Below are 16,969 nucleotides of genomic sequence, written 5' to 3'. Positions count from 1 at the left end.
ATGTTTGTGTAAAGAGGTAAAAGTCATAGAAATCTCCAGTGAGATCAGGTTTGATGAACTGTCATGAAGTGGAAGCTTAATGTCTGATCGATGCACTGACTCTTGTCTTATTTCTGGAGCAGCAGAATTTATTATGTCACATTTTATTCACATTCACAATCTGAATGCTTCCCCCCCCCCCCCCCCCCTCTCTCTGGACTTTCTCATTTCCTCTTTCATCTCTCATCCTCCCGCCGCCTTCCCTCTCTCTTCTCATTTTTCTTTTACACTGTCCTTTCTCTGTCTCTTTATTGTTCCTCTCTCTCTTCCTCTTTCTCTCTGTTCTCTCTCTCTCCCATTCCCTCTATTCCCTGTTTCTCTCTCTCTCTCTCGCTTCTTCGCTCCTTTCTTTCATTCATCTCTCTATTTCCCCCTCTGTCTCTCTCTCCTCCTTCCCCTTCTTTCCCTCCCTGCCTTCTCTCTCTCCTCCTTCTCCCTCTTTCTCTCCCTCATCTCTCTCTATCCCCCCTCTTTCTCTCTTTCTCCTCCTTCTTCCTCTTCTCTCTCTACCTCCTTTCTCTCATTCATCTCTCTATTCCCCCCTCTGTCTCTCCATCCTCCTTCTTCTTTCTCTCTTTGCCTCCTCTTTCTCCTCCTTCTCACTATTTCTCTTTCTCCTTTCTTTCTCTTCCTTTTCTCTCTATTTCCCCCTCTTTCTCTCTCTCTCCTCCTTCTGCATCTTTCTCTCTCTCTCTCCTTTCTCTCCCATTTCCTCTATTTCCCCGTCTCTCTCTCCCTCCTTTTTCTCTCATCTCTCTATTTCCCCCTCTTTTTCTTTCTGCTCCCTCTCTCTCCTCCTTCTCCTTCATTTTCTCTCTGTCTCCTCTCTCTCCTCCTTCTCACTCTTTTCCTCTCTCCTTCCTTTCTCTTTCATTTTCTCTATTTTCCCCTGTTTCCCTCTCTCCTCCTTCTTTCTCTCTCTGTCTCCTCTCTCTCTTACTTCTCACTCTTTCTCTCTCTCTCTCCCTCCTGTCTCTCCCTCTTCTCTCTATTTTACATTTTTTCTCTCTCTTCCTCTTCTCTCTAATTTCCAGTTTCTCTCCCTGATCTCTCTATTTCCCCCTCTTTCTCTCTCTCCTCTCTCTATTCCCCCTTCTGTCTCTCCTCTCTCTCTTTCCCTGATCTCTCTATCCCCCTTCTCTCTCTCTCTCTCTCTGTCTCCTCTCCCTCTTTCTCTCTCTCTCCTCCTTCTCCCTCTTTCTCTCTCTCTCTTTCTCTCTCGGTCTCCTCTCTCTCTTTCTCTCTCTCCTCCTTCTCCCTCTCTCTCTCTCTGTCTCCTCTCTCTCCTTCTCTTCTCTCTATCCCCCCTTGTTTCTCTCTCTGTCTCATCTCTCTCTTTCTCTCTCTGTCTCCTCTCTCTCTTTCTCTCTCTCTCTCTCTCTCTCCTCCTTCTCCCTCTTTCTCTCTCTGTCTCCTCTCTCTCTTTCTCTTCTCTCTAATCCCCCTTCTTTCTCTCTCTGTCTCCTCTCTCTCTTTCTCTCTCTCTCTTTCTCTTCTCTCTATTCCCCCTTCTTTCTCTCTCTCTCTCTGTCTCCTCTCTCTCTCTTTCCTCCTTCTCCCTCTCTCTCTCTCTCTATCTCTCTGTCTCCTCTCTCTCTTTCTCTCTTTCCTCCTTCTCCCTCTTTCTCTCTCTGTCTCCTCTCTCTCTTCTCTCTATTCCCCACTATTTCTCTCTCCCTCCTTCTCTCTCTTCCTCTCTCTCTCTCTCCTCTCTCTCTTTCTCTTCTCTCTATCCCCCCTTCTCTCTCTCTGTCTCCTCTCTCTCTATCTATCTCTCCTCCTTCTCCCTCTTTCTCTGTCTCCTCTCTCTCTTTCTCTTCTCTCTATTCCCCCCTCTTTCTCTCTCCCTCCTTCTCTCTCTTCCTCTTCTCTCTATCCCCCCTTCTCTCTCTCTCTCTCTCTCTCTCTCTGTCTCTCCTCTCTCTCTTTCTCTTCTCTCTATCCCCCTTCTCTCTCTGTCTCCTCTCTCTCTTTCTCTCTCTCCTCCTTCTCCCTCTTTCTCTCTCTGTCTCCTCTCTCTCTTCTCTCTATTCTCCCTCTTTCTCTCTGTCTCCTCTCTCTCTTCTCTCTATTCCCCCTTCTTTCTCTCTCTCTCTCTCTCTCTGTCTCCTCTCTCTCTTTCCTCCTTCTCCCTCTTTCTCTCTCTGTCTCCTCTTTCTCTTATCTCTATTCCCCCTTCTTTCTCTCTCCTCTCTCTTTCCCTGATCTCTCTATCCCCCTTCTCTCTCTTTCTCTCTCCTCCTTCTCCCTCTCTCTCTCTCTGTCTCCTCTCTCTCTTTCTCTCTATTTCCCCTTCTCTCTCTCTCTCTGTCTCCTCTCTCTCTTTCCTCCTTCTCCCTCTTTCTCTCTCTGTCTCCTCTTTCTCTTCTCTCTATTCCCCCTTCTTTCTCTCTCCCTCCTTCTCTCTCTTCCTCACTCTCTCCTCAGCCTTTGTCATGGGAAGTCTCAGCATGGGATTGTGTTCCGTCGGGATCTCACCCCTTCCTCTTCTCTTCTCTTTCAGACTGAGAACTATTCATTCGATACAAACTATGTGAACAGCCGAGCTCATCTGATTAAAAGGTACGGATCTCCTTTCATTGCTTCTGAGAATCGATTCCTTCTCCGGCGGCTGTCGCCGCGTCTCACAATGACTTTTCTCCGTCCTAACTTATTCTTGTTACTCCATTAGTTTTTTTTTTTGGATACTCACAAACGTCTAATGGAGGTGAGATACAAAAGTGTCTGTGCTACAAAGTGGCGCTGCGAAGGTTAATACTCGCGCTCACTACAGTCAAACTAGGCATTTTCATGTTTTGAAATGCACCAAAGGAACAACCCAAAATTATTGGGGACTGTGGGTGCGGTTCTAGTCCCCCCACATTCCAGCAAGATGGGAACACAGCCCCATAGTAGTGCCACATATTCCTTCTCAGCCAATCAGTGGCCGCAGCAATAATCATGTGATCTCCAGAAGTGTAACTTGAAGATTCTGAGCCCCTTTCAAAATTAGCAACAGGACCCCCCCCCCCCCAACTATCAAATACTGTTTTTCTCACATGGGACAGAGGGACATTTTTTTTTGGGCCCCTCAGGTTCCAGGGCCCAGGTGCATCTTTGCCCTTCTTACCCTTCTCCAAGAACCAGGACCTGCTTTCTTTTCATCTCCACTGTTTGCCAATTTGGGGTCCTATCACTATGTGTGATAGCGCCCCCTAGGATATCTCTGTTGGGCTCCTTGCACATTGCATACAGACAGGGAAACCTTCCAGCATGTCAGTTAGATGGACACAGTCGGTGTGTATACTTCTGAGAATACTTTTTTGGAGACCTCCTCATGGCGTAGCGCAGTCTGCTCTACTATTCCACGCAACTAAAAAACGAAAACCTCCACCGGATATCGCCAAATAAACCCTTTATGGGGCCCTGTGGGTCCATTTAATGGATACACTGACGATTTTTGGCAAATTCGGTAAATGGACGCATCATGAAAAAGAGTCTTAGGCCGTTAAATTGAGGTTCCCTAACTGATTAGTTGCTTTGTATCTGCTAATCACTGACCACAAGATACATTGTTTCCTTTTAACCCTTGACATATCAATAGAACACACTACATGGCCACAACTCTCCACAGCCTGTAATTGCTGAACTACAACTCTCAGAATTCTTCGGAGAAAAATCACAATGAAGACACTGAAAGTGAGGAGACAGGGCAGGGAGACAGGGCAGGGGTGACAGGGCAGGGGAGACAGGGCAATGGTGACAGGGCAGGGGAGACAGGGCAGGGGAGACAGGGCAGGGGAGACAGGGCAGGGGAGACAGGGCAGGGGTGACAGGGCAGGGGAGACAGGGTAGGGGTGACAGGGCAGGGGAGACAGGACAGGGGTGACAGGGCAGGGATGACAGGGCAGGGGAGACAGGGCAGGGGTGACAGGGCAGGGGTGACAGGGCAGGGGAGACAGGGCAGGGGTGACAGGGCAGGGGAGACAGGGCAATGGTGACAGGGCAGGGGAGACAGGGCAGGGGAGACAGGGCAGGGGTGACAGGGCAGGGGTGACAGGGCAGGGGAGACAGGACAGGGGAGACAGGGCAGGGGAGACAGGGCAGGGGTGACAGGGCAGGGGAGACAGGGCAGGGGAGACAGGGCAGGGGAGACAGGGCAGGGGTGACAGGGCAGGGATGACAGGGCAGGGATGACAGGGCAGGGGAGACAGGGCAGGGGTGACAGGGCAGGGATGACAGGGCAGGGGAGACAGGGCAGGGGTGACAGGGCAGGGGAGACAGGGCAGGGGTGACAGGGTAGAGGTGACAGGGCAGGGGTGACAGGGCAGAGGAGACAGGGCAGGGGTGACAGGGCAGGGGAGACAGGGCAGGGGAGACAGGGCAGGGGTGACAGGGTAGAGGAGACAGGGCAGGGGTGACAGGGCAGGGGAGACAGGGCAGGGGTGACAGGGCAGGGGAGACAGGGCAGGGGTGACAGGGCAGGGGAGACAGGGCAGGGGTGACAGGGCAGGGGAGACAGGGCAGGGGAGACAAGGCAGGGGTGACAGGGCAGGGATGACAGGGCAGGGGAGACAGGGCAGGGGAGACAGGGCAGGGGTGACAGGGCAGGGGAGACAGGGCAGAGGAGACAGGGCAGGGGTGACAGGGCAGGGATGACAGGGCAGGGATGACAGGGCAGGGGAGACAGGGCAGGGGTGACAGGGCAGGGGTGACAGGGCAGGGGAGACAGGGCAGGGGAGACAGGGCAGGGGTGACAGGGCAGGGGTGACAGGGCAGGGGAGACAGGGCAGGGGTGACAGGGCAGGGGTGACAGGGCAGGGGTGACAGGGCAGGGGTGACAGGGCAGGGGAGACAGGGCAGGGGTGACAGGGCAGGGGAGACAGGGCAGGGGTGACAGGGCAGGGGAGACAGGGCAGGGGAGACAGGGCAGGGAAGACAGGGCAGGGGAGACAGGGCAGGGATGACAGGGCAGGGATGACACAACATATTACCCCTCCTGCATGCTGGATGGATGATCTTTGAGCTGATGTTTTTGTGCTTGGTGCCTGTGAATAGCAGGAGGACATGGTCTAATGGTCCCACACAAGTCATGAAGATACTGTAGGTGTATTGTGAGGGGAGGATGTGCGCACACAGACAAACACACCTGCTCTGCACAGACGCACAGCTGCTTGCACTGCTTCCTCCATTGTGAAGGCTCTATTAATCACAAGCTAAGCAAACATGGCCCATGATGGTGCGGTGTGACAGTCAGGACGGGGTTCCCAGGACTATTCATCAAGACACCAGTCAGGAATGTCAGTGCAAACAGGTCTCTTTGTGGCTGGGGCCTCGCCGCAGGAAACGCTGCATTGTCAGGAGGATTTGTTCTTCAATAAAAGATTTTCCTTCAAAGTAAAACCTAAATGATCTTCAAAGAGGCCCTTCCCCGGCTACTAATTCCAGGCCTAGGAACAATACGCCGCGGCTTTTATGGCTTCTTGCACGCAAACCTGTAGAGTAACCGGGGAGCGCCGGATCCTGGGGCTATTGATTCCTTGTTTCTGTATATTATAAAGATGTAGCAGAGTTGAGATTATTGTTACAAAGGTCTTACACATAACTTCAAGTAAAACCTACTGTACCACAGTATCCATCTATCTCATATCTACCTATCTCATATCTATCTATCTATCTATCTATCTATCTATCTATCTATCTATCTATCTATCTATATATCTAGAGCTTGTTGGAAATGTTACAGATACTGAGGATAAATGGAGAGCTTTAAATCCACATTGAGCAATTGCACAAAAAATGTATTCCTTTAGGTAACAAGTATAAATGGCTAAAATTACCCCCCCCCCCCCCCCATGGCTTAGAGTTACTGTAAAAAGGGCAATAAAAGACAAAAAAAAGGGCATTTAAAAAATACAAATCTGAGGGGTCAGCTGGAGCGTTTGAAGATTACAAAGGGCTTAATAAAATCTGTAAAAAGGAGATAAAATTAGCAAAATTACAAAATGAACAACAGGTGGCAAAAGAGAACAAAACAAATCCCCAAAAAATCTTTAAATATATAAATGCTAAAAAACCTAGGTCTGAGCAGGTAGGTCCCCTAAATAATGGTAAAGGGGGGTTAGTCACTGAAGATAAGGAAAAGGCAAAGTTACTAAAAAAAAATTGTAGCTCTGTATATACAAAAGAAGAGAAAGGAGACGATATCTGTGGTGCTGGGGCTGTTAGTGCATCCAGTAATATACTCAATTGGCTAACTGTAGATATGGTCCAAGACAAGTTAAATAGGGTGAATGTGAACAAGGCTCCGGGTCCAGATGGATTACACCCAAGAGTGCTTAAAGAGCTCAGTTCAGTAATTGTTGTGCCCCTGTTTATAATTTTTAAAGATTCTCTAGGTACTGGTACAGTGCCAAGTGATTTGGACACAAGGCAAATGTGGTGCCCAAATTCAAAAAAGGATCTAGGTCCTCCACAGGTGATTATAGACCAGTTAGTTTAACTACTGTTGTTGGAAAAATGTTTAAAGGACTCTTAAGGGACTATATACAGGAGTATGTGACTGTAAATAATATCATAAGTGACAACTAACATGGGTTTACCAAGGACAGAAGTTGTCAGACTAACCTGATTTGTTTTTATGAGGAGGTGAGTAGTAGCCTGGACAGAGGGGCGGCTGTGGATGTAGTGAGGTGAGTAGTAACCTGGAAAGAGGGGCGGCTGTGGATGTAGTGAGGTGAGTAGAGGCCTGGACAGAGGGGCGGCTGTGGATGTAGTGAGGTAAGTAGTAGCCTGGACAGAGGGGTGGCTGTGGATGTAGTGAGGTTAGTAGAAGCCTGGACAGAGGGGCGGCTGTGGATGTAGTGAGGTGAGTAGTAGCCTGGACAGAGGGGTGACTGTAGATGTAGTGAGGTGAGTAGAAGCCTGGACAGAGGGGCGGCTGTAGATGTAGTGAGGTAAGTAGTAGCCTGGACAGAGGGGCAGCTGTGGATGTAGTGAGGTGAGTAGTAACCTGGACAGAGGGGCGGCTGTGGATGTAGTGAGGTGAGTAGTAACCTGGACAGAGGGGCGGCTGTGGATGTAGTGAGGTGAGTAGAGGCCTGGACAGAGGGGCGGCTGTGGATGTAGTGAGGTAAGTAGAAGCCTGGACAGAGGGGTGACTGTAGATGTAGTGAGGTAAGTAGTAGCCTGGACAGAGGGGCGGCTGTGGATGTAGTGAGGTAAGTAGTAGTCTGGACAGAGGGGCGGCTGTAGATGTAGTGAGGTAAGTAGTAGCCTGGACAGAGGGGCGGCTATGGATGTAGTGAAGTAAATATAAGCCTGGACAGAGGGGCGGCTGTGGATGTAGTGAGGTAAGTAGTAGTCTGGACAGAGGGGCGGCTGTAGATGTAGTGAGGTAAGTAGTAGCCTGGACAGAGGGGCGGCTATGAAATATAAGCCTGGACAGAGGGGCGGCTGTGGATGTAGTGAGTTGAGTAGAAGCCTGGACAGAGGGTTGGCTGTGGATGTAGTGAGGTAAGTAGTAGCCTGGACAGAGGGGTGGCTGTTGATGTAGTGAGGTGATTAGTAGCCTGGACAGAGGGGTGACTGTGGATGTAGTGAGGTGAGTAGTAGCCTGGACAGAGGGGTGACTGTGGATGTAGTGAGGTGAGTAGTAGCCTGGACAGAGGGGTGGCTGTGGATGTAGGGAGGTAAGTAGTAGCCTGGACAGAGGGGCGGCTGTAGATGTAGTGAGTTGAGTAGAAGCCTGGACAGAGGGTTGGCTGTGGATGTAGTGAGGTAAGTAGTAGCCTGGACAGAGGGGTGGCTGTTGATGTATTGAGGTGATTAGTAGCCTGGACAGAGGGGTGACTGTGGATGTAGTGAGGTGAGTAGTAGCCTGGACAGAGGGGTGACTGTGGATGTAGTGAGGTGAGTAGTAGCCTGGACAGAGGGGTGGCTGTGGATGTAGGGAGGTAAGTAGTAGCCTGGACAGAGGGGTGGCTGTTGATGTAGTGAGGTGAGTAGTAGCCTGGACAGAGGGGTGACTGTGGATGTAGGGAGGTAAGTAGTAGCCTGGACAGAGGGGTGGCTGTTGATGTAGTGAGGTGAGTAGTAGCCTGGACAGAGGGGTGACTGTGGATGTAGTGAGGTGAGTAGTAGCCTGGACAGAGGGGTGGCTGTGGATGTACGGAGGTAAGTAGTAGCCTGGACAGAGGGGTGGCTGTTGATGTAGTGAGGTGAGTAGTAGCCTGGACAGAGGGGTGACTGTGGATGTAGGGAGGTAAGTAGTAGCCTGGACAGAGGGGTGGCTGTTGATGTAGTGAGGTGAGTAGTAGCCTGGACAGAGGGGTGGCTGTGGATGTAGTGAGGTGAGTAGTAGCCTGGACAGAGGGGCGGCTGTGGATGTAGTGTTTCTGGATTTTGCAAAGGCTTTTGATCCTGTCCCTCATAGACGTTTAATAGGTAAAGTAAGGTCTATTGGTTTGGAGAGTATAGTCTGTAATTGGATTGAAAACTGGCTGAAGGACCGTGTCCAGAGAGTTGTGGTCAATGATTCCTATTCAGAATGGTCCCGGGTTATAAGTGGTGACCCCAAGGTTCAGTGCTGGGCCTTCTATTATTTAATTTATTTATTAATGATATTGAGGACGGGATTAATAGCACCATTTCTATCTTTGCAGATGACACTAAGCTGTGTAGAACTGTAAAGGGTTTAGACAAATTCTTAAAAGTAAACAACATTAATGCTTATGGAAACGTGTAGAAATCTGAGTCTCACTTCCTTCTGGGATTCGCGTCCCCACCGATCCCTTGGTTGAACTTTATGGACTTATGTATTTTTTTAACCGTATCAACTATGTAACTATCTATCTATCTATCTATCTATCTATCTATCTATTATCTATCTATCTATCTATCTATCTATCTATCTATCTATCTATCTATCTATCTATCTATCTATCTATTATCTATCTATTATCTATTATCTATCTATCTATCTATCTATCTATCTATCTATCTATCTTTCTATCCATTATACATCGGATGCCATTTTCTTGTTTATGTTGTGAATTAGATGATGACGTTGGTGGTTGTAACAATAATGGTTGTGATGATGTTGATGATGGTGGTTACATTAATGATTATAGTGTTGATGATGGTGGTGGTTGTTGTGATGATGATGATGATGGTTTCGTCAGTAATTGAGGTATCTTTGGTGTTACTAATCTCTGGGACCTTCTCTCGAGTTGATGAAGTTTGCACTTTGATTCTCTGATCGTCATGGAGTAAATCGCGCCGATGTCTCCATCATCTCTTCTCGGCCGGAGACCTCAGACTCTGGTTCTGTCGTTTTTTCTCACATTTTTATGTTCTGCTTTGGAAATCGGCTGAACCTTTTTCACTCTATTTTCTCTAAACATCGGTATTTCTTGTGGAGGGTGTGAACACATGGGTGTAGATGTATCTCCACACCAGCTCTTCAAGGCTCGGTACGGCAGTGGATGGTCGGGGGTCTCTTTGGTTTCTATGGATACAGAGAGAGAAGAAACGTCTCTGTAAGCCGCACTCTAACAGCTCTATAGGAGTCCGAAAAGCGGGACTTCTGGAGAGGGATTGCAGCTCCGGGATAATTATCCTGCCATGTGTGTATCTAAGCCTTCTCATGTGAGATACTATATGCTGAGCTACTGTATCTAATCTTACCATGTGTGATACTGCCCGCTGAGCTACTGTATCTAATCCTATCATGTGTGTGATACTGTCTGCTGAGCTGTGTATCTAATCCTATCATGTGTGTGATACTGTCTGCTGAGCTGTGTATCTAATCCTATCATGTGTGTGATACTGTCTGCTGAGCTGCTGTATCTAATCCTATCATGTTTGATACTGCCTGCTGATCTAGGTATCTAATCCTATTGCGTGTGATACTGCCTGCTGAGCTGTGTATCTAATCCTATCATGTGTGATACTGCCTGCTGAGCTAGGTATCTAATCTTGCCATGTGTGATACTGACTGCTGAGCTAGGTATCTAATCTTGCCATGTGTGATACTGACTGCTGAGCTGTTGTATCTAATCCTATCCTGTGTAATATTGTCAGCTGAGCTGTGTAACTAAGCTATCCTATGTGTGATACTGTCTGCTGAGCTGTGTATCTAAGCCTGTCATATACGGTACTAGGCTGAGGAGCCAAGGTATCCAAGCATATCATTTGTGATGCTGTGCTTTGGAGTGGGTGTATCTAAGCCTATGATGTGTGTTGCTGTTCTGGAGGCTGTGTATCTGTTTGAAATCTAAGCCTCTTGTGTGTGATACTGGAGTATGTTCTATGTGTAATACTGTGCAGTGGAGCCAGTGTATCTAAGCCAATGATTAGTGATACTGTGCAGTGGAGCCAGTGTATCTAAGCCAATGATTAGTGATACTGTGCAGTGGAGCCAGTGTATCTAAGCCAGTGATTAGTAATACTGTGCAGTGGAGCCAGTGTATCTAAGCCAATGATTAGTGATACTGTGCAGTGGAGCCAGTGTATCTAAGCCAATGATTAGTGATACTGTGCAGTGGAGCCAGTGTATCTAAGCCAGTGATTAGTGATACTGTGCAGTGGAGCCAGTGTATCTAAGCCAATGATTAGTGATACTGTGCAGTGGAGCCAGTGTATCTAAGCCAGTGATTAGTAATACTGTGCAGTGGAGCCAGTGTATCTAAGCCAGTGATTAGTGATACTGTGCAGTGGAGCCAGTGTATCTAAGCCAATGATTAGTGATACTGTGCAGTGGAGCCAGTGTATCTAAGCCAGTGATTAGTGATACTGTGCAGTGGAGCCAGTGTATCTAAGCCAATGATTAGTGATACTGTGCAGTGGAGCCAGTGTATCTAAGCCAGTGATTAGTGATACTGTGCAGTGGAGCTAGTGTATCTAAGCCAATGATTAGTGATACTGTGCAGTGGAGCCAGTGTATCTAAGCCAGTGATTAGTGATACTGTGCAGTGGAGACGGTGTATCCAAGGCTGTTATGTGTGGTACAGGGCTGTGGAGCCAGTGTAACTAAGGCTACTTTCACACTAGCGTGTAAATTTTCCGGTATTGAGTTTCGTCATAGGATCTCAATACCGGAAAAAAAACGCTTCCGTTTTGTCTCCATTCATCGTCAATGGAGACAAAACTGAAGAGAACGGATCGCTCCAAAATGCATTCCGTTCCGTTTAGTTGCGTTCCCAGACTAGAGAGCAAACCGCAACATGTGGTAGTTTTCTTTCCGTCCTGCAAGTCAATGGGGACGGATCCGTTTTCTCGGACACAATCTGACACAATAGAAAACGGATCCGTCCTCCATTCATGACGGATCCGTCTTGGCTATGTTATAGATAATACAACCGGATACGTTCATAACGGATGCAGACGGTTGTATTATCAGTAACGGAAGCGTTTTTGCTGAACCCTGCCGGATCCAGCAAAAAACGCTAGTGTGAAAGTAGCCTTAGCCTGTGATGTGATACCGTGCAGTGGAGTCAGTGAATCTAAGCCCATGATGGGGGATACTGTCGGTATTTGTGTCTCAGTCTTTCCTCGGAGGACTGGCCCTCTTCTCACCATTCTTCATATGTAGTCACCGCTCGTCCTGATTTCCAGCCCCTGTCTACATTACTCAGCCAGAACAAAGGAGGAGCCGCGGTGATTTACTGCCAGTGCTCTCCATACCCGCGGGCAGCAACCTAAAATAATCCATCTGTCCCCAGGAAATCAATAAAAGGTGCCGCCCCGGACCTGATATGTACAATGTACATCCAGGTATCCGCACCACCCCCAAAAAACCAAGGATACAGTGTTAAAATTTTTCCTCAGCAGTTTCTAGGAAGGATGGGTGACATCTAGTATTGCCAGTGGCTGCATTATAATGGGGTATTATAGATAGATTATTATGGGGCACTGTGGTTGAATTATTATGGGGTACTGCAGTTGGATTATTATGTGTTACTATGGATATTTTATTATGTGGTACTGTGGTTGGATTATTATGGGGCACTGTGAGTGGATTATTATGGGGCACTGTGGGTGGATTATTATGGGACACTGTGGCTAGATTATTATGGGGCACTGTGGTTGAATTATTATGGGGTACTGCAGTTGGATTATTATGTGTTACTATGGATATTTTATTATGTGGTACTGTGGTTGGATTATTATGGGGCACTGTGAGTGGATTATTATGGGGCACTGTGGGTGGATTATTATGGGACACTGTGGGTGTAATATTATGGGGTACTATAGATAGATTATTATGTGTAACTGCAGTTGGATTATTATTATGGGGCACTGTGAGTGGATTATTATGGGGCACTGTGGGTGGATTATGATGGGGCACTGTGGGTGGATTATTACGGAGTACTGTGGCTGAATTATTATGGGGCACTGTGGGTGGATTATGATGGGGCACTGTGGTTGGATTATTATGAGGCACTGTGGGTGGATTATTATGGGGCACTGTGGTTGAATTATTATGGGGTACTGCAGTTGGATTATTATGTGTTACTATGGATAGATTATTATGTGGTACTGTGGTTGGATTATTATGGGGCACTGTGGGTGGATTATTACGGAGTACTGTGGTTGAATTATTATGGGACACTGTGGGTGTAATATTATGGGGTACTATGGATAGATTATTTTCTGGTGCTGTGGTTGGATTATTATGGGGTACTATGGATAGATTATTATGGGTAACTGCAGTTGAATTATTATGGGGCACTGTGAGTGGATTATTATGGGGCACTGTGAGTGGATTATTATGGGGCACTGTGGGTGGATTATGATGGGGCACTGTGGTTGGATTATTATGGGGCACTGTGGGTGGATTATTATGGGGCACTGTGGGAGGATTATTATAGGGTACTTAGCATAGCTGTGAAAAGCTAATCCAGGACGGCTCTTATTGGGAGTAGCCATAGTGCTGGGCGGGTGGCTACTCCCCACGGTCCAGGCTGGGTTTTGACTGGCTTACAAAAAGTCAGCCAGCAGGGTCAGGTGGTGTGTGTGTGATTACCTGGCTGACGATGGAGCTCTGGATAGCTGGGTGTTTTTTGAGCTGAGTGAAAGCCGGAGGGTCTTTGCCGAGAGATGGAGGACAAAGCAAGATCCACCTCCAATCCGTGCGAATTGCGGTACTGTGCCTTAATAATACCTGTGTGCTGTCACCAGATACGGGACTGAATTGTTTTTTTCTTTAAGTGTCGGCTGGAGTAAGCCGATCACTGCCGCCTGTTGACTTGTTGTGTGCCTACAATAAAATACATTTATTACTTTAATTACTTTAATTTTCACCGAATAAAGGCTGCTGTGTATTTATCTGAAGGCTACCATTTGGGAATCCCTACAATAGATTATTATGGGGCACTGTGGTTGGATTATTATGGGGTACTATGGATAGATTATTATGGGGCACTGTGGTTATATTATTATGGGGCACTGTGGTTGGATTATTATGGGGCACTGTGGTTGGATTATTATGAGGCACTGTGGTTGGATTATTATGGGGCACTGTGTTTGGATTATTATGGGCACTGTGGTTGGATTATTATGGGGTACTGTGGTTGGATTATTATGAGGCACTGTGGGTGGATTATTATGGGGCACTGTGATGGGATTATTATGGGGCACTGTGGTTGGATTATTATGGGGCACTGTGGTTGGATTATTATGGGGCACTGTGGTTGGATTATTATGGGGCACTGTGGGTGGATTATTATGGGGCACTGTGATGGGATTATTATGGGGCACTGTGGATTATTATGGGGCACTGTGGTTGGATTATTATGGGGTACTGTGGTTGGATTATTATGGGGCACTGTGGGTGGATTATTATGGGGCACTGTGGGTGGATTATTATGGGGCACTGTGGTTAGATTATTATGGGGCACTGTGGTTGGATTATTATGGGGCACTGTGGTTGAATTATTATGAGGTACTGTGGTTGGATTATTATAGGGCACTGTAGGTGGATTATTATGGGGCACTGCGGTTGGATTATTATGGGGCACTGTGGGTGGATTATTATGGGGCACTGTGGGTGGATTATTATGGGGCACTGTGGGTGGATTGTAATGGGGTACTGTGGTTGGATTATTATGGGGTACTGTGGTTGGATTATTATGGGGTACTGTGGTTGGATTATTATGGGGTACTGTGGTTGGATTATTATGGGGTACTGTGGTTGGATTATTATGGGGCACTGTGGTTGGATTATTATGGGGCACTGTGGTTGGATGATTATGGGGCACTGTGTTTGGATTATTATGGGGTACTGTGGTTGGACTATTATGGGGTACAATGGTTTTCACAGTTTTGGGAATCTATATTTGACTAGTGGTTTTAACTGCCTGGCACTGCTATGTCTGGTGAGGCTATGGCTGGCACTGGTTCTGGGGCGCTATGATTGCGTCTTACATGACACTGTAACTGGTTCTGTTGTGTGGACACTGCAGTATCTGAAAAATGTGCAGTGCCATGTGTCCTATTATATATATACCTTCTCCTCCTTCCCATTTCCAAAGGCCGGGATCTGTCATCTTACTTGCATTAATAAGGACAGATACAGTGTCATAATGCCACAACATAACGCACTCAGCTCTGCTACATATGTCTTCCGACCATAAGGCTTTTCCAGGCTCCTATATTGTACATCAGGACATCCAGTAAGATTTCCCCCATCATAAAATGGAAAATATATATATTACAGGGGTCTGGGAATGATGGGCGACAACCGTTGGGAAGCTGGAACCAGAATATTGGTTGACTCCCAGATTTCCCAGCTTCAGATATAACAAAGGAGCAGAATGGATTGTTTGACAGGTTCAGGGGAAAATAGTCTTAAAGTAAATAATTGCAAAGTGTTTTTGTGCCTTCAGAAGAGCCTTGGATCTTCAGACGTGTCACATACCTGGTGACGTCTCCTCTGTTTGCACTGTGACTTAGGGGATGAACTATTATTTGTTACAGGCTGGAATAATTCTGCATGATGGGACTTGACATGACACTAAATTCTTATGGTTTCTTCATCCCAGCAGTTCAACCTTCAAGGACTTAGAGGGAAATAGCCTCAAGGACAGCGGGCACGAGGAGAGTGACCAGACTGACAGTGAACATGACGTCCAGCGGGGCTTGTACTGTGACACTGCTGTCAACGATGTCCTCAACACCAGTGCCAATTCAGTGGGGACTCAACAGACAGACCAAGGTACTGTGTTCAACATGGCGTTCAACATGGCAGGGACTCTGGAAGGATTCCTGCTTCTGTCAAAATTCTATAAAATAAACTTAATCTGCCGAGATTTAAAGAGCAACTACAGTCACATCTAATATCAACACGAAAGATGGCGTCAGTCAGTACTAATGGTGAAGAGACATCTCATAAAATATGTCTCACCAATAAATAACGCCCCCTATGTACAATAATATAACTACTATAATACTGCTACTATGTACAAGAATATAACTACTATAATACTGCCTCCTATGTACAAGAATATAACTGCTATAATACTGCTCCTATGTACAAGAATATAACTACTATAATACTGCTCCTATGTACAAGAATATAACTGCTATACTGCTCCTATATACAAGAATATAACTACTATAATACTGCTCCTATATACAAGAATATAACTACTATAATACTGCTCCTATGTACAAGAATATAACTACTATAATACTGCCTCCCATGTACAAGAATATAACTACTATAATACTGCCTCCTATGTACAGGAATATAACTACTATAATACTGCTCCTATGTATAAGAATATAACTACTATAATACTGCCTCCTATGTACAAGAATATAACTACTATAATACTGCTCCTATGTACAAGAATATAACTATTATAATACTGCTCCCATGTACAAGAATATAACTACTATAATACTGCTCCTATGTACAAGAATATAACTAGTATAATACTGCTCCTATGTACAAGACTATAACTGCTATAATACTGCTCCTATGTACAGGAATATAACTACTATAATACTGCTCCTATGTACAAGAATATAACTACTATAATACTGCTCCTATGTACAAGGATATAACTACTATAATACTGCTTCTATGTACAAGAATATAACTATTATAATACTCCTCCTATGTACAAGAATATAACTACTATAATACTGCTCCTATGTACAAGAATATAACTACTATAATACTGCCTTCTATGTACAAGAATACAACTACTATAATACTGCTCCTATGTACAAGAATATAACTACTATAACACTGCTCCTATGTACAAGAATATAACTACTATAATACTGCTCCTATGTACAAGGATATAACTACTATAATACTGCTCCTATGTACAAGAATATAACTACTATAATACTGCTCCTATGTACAAGAATATAACTACTATAATACTGCTCCTATGTACAAGAATATAACTACTATAATACTGCTCCTATGTACAAGAATATAACTACTATAATACTACTCCTATGTACAAGAATATAACTACTATAATACTGCTCCTATGTACAAGAATATAACTACTATAATACTGCTCCTATGTACAAGAATATAACTACTATAATACTGCTCCTATGTATAAGAATATAACTACTATAATACCTCTCCTATGTACAAGAATATAACTACTATAATACTGCTCCTATGTACAAGAATATAACTACTATAATACGGCTCCTATGTACAAGAATATAACTACTATAATACTGCTCCTATGTACAAGAATATAACTACTATAATACTGCCTCCTGTGTACAAGAATATAACTACTATAATACTGCTCCTATGTACAAGAATATAACTACTATAATACTGCCTCCTATGTACAAGAATATAACTACTATAATACTGCTCCTATGTACAAGAATATAACTACTATAATACTGCTCCTATGTACAAGAATATAACTACTATAATACTGCTCCTATGTACAAGAATATAACT

At 45.7% G+C, this 16,969-nt stretch overlaps 1 protein-coding gene across 2 annotated transcripts in view; it reads left to right on the top strand.

Annotated features, from left to right (window-relative positions):
- PCDH19 (protocadherin 19) overlaps positions 1–16,969 on the top strand; it is a 158,392-nt gene that overhangs the window by 78,841 nt on the left and 62,582 nt on the right. Inside the window, exons 3-4 of one of the 2 annotated variants that reach the window (XM_040405244.1) lie at positions 2,543–2,601; positions 15,066–15,235. In XM_040405244.1, coding sequence (XP_040261178.1) covers positions 2,543–2,601; positions 15,066–15,235 — 229 coding nt within the window. Of the gene's footprint in view, positions 1–2,542; positions 2,602–15,062; positions 15,236–16,969 lie in introns of both variants that reach the window. The other variant, XM_040405243.1, reaches the window with a different exon arrangement.

Source organism: Bufo bufo, chromosome 8, assembly GCF_905171765.1.
Source record: "Bufo bufo chromosome 8, aBufBuf1.1, whole genome shotgun sequence".
NCBI lineage: Eukaryota > Metazoa > Chordata > Amphibia > Anura > Bufonidae > Bufo > Bufo bufo.
This window is presented reverse-complemented; position numbering and strand designations above follow the sequence as displayed.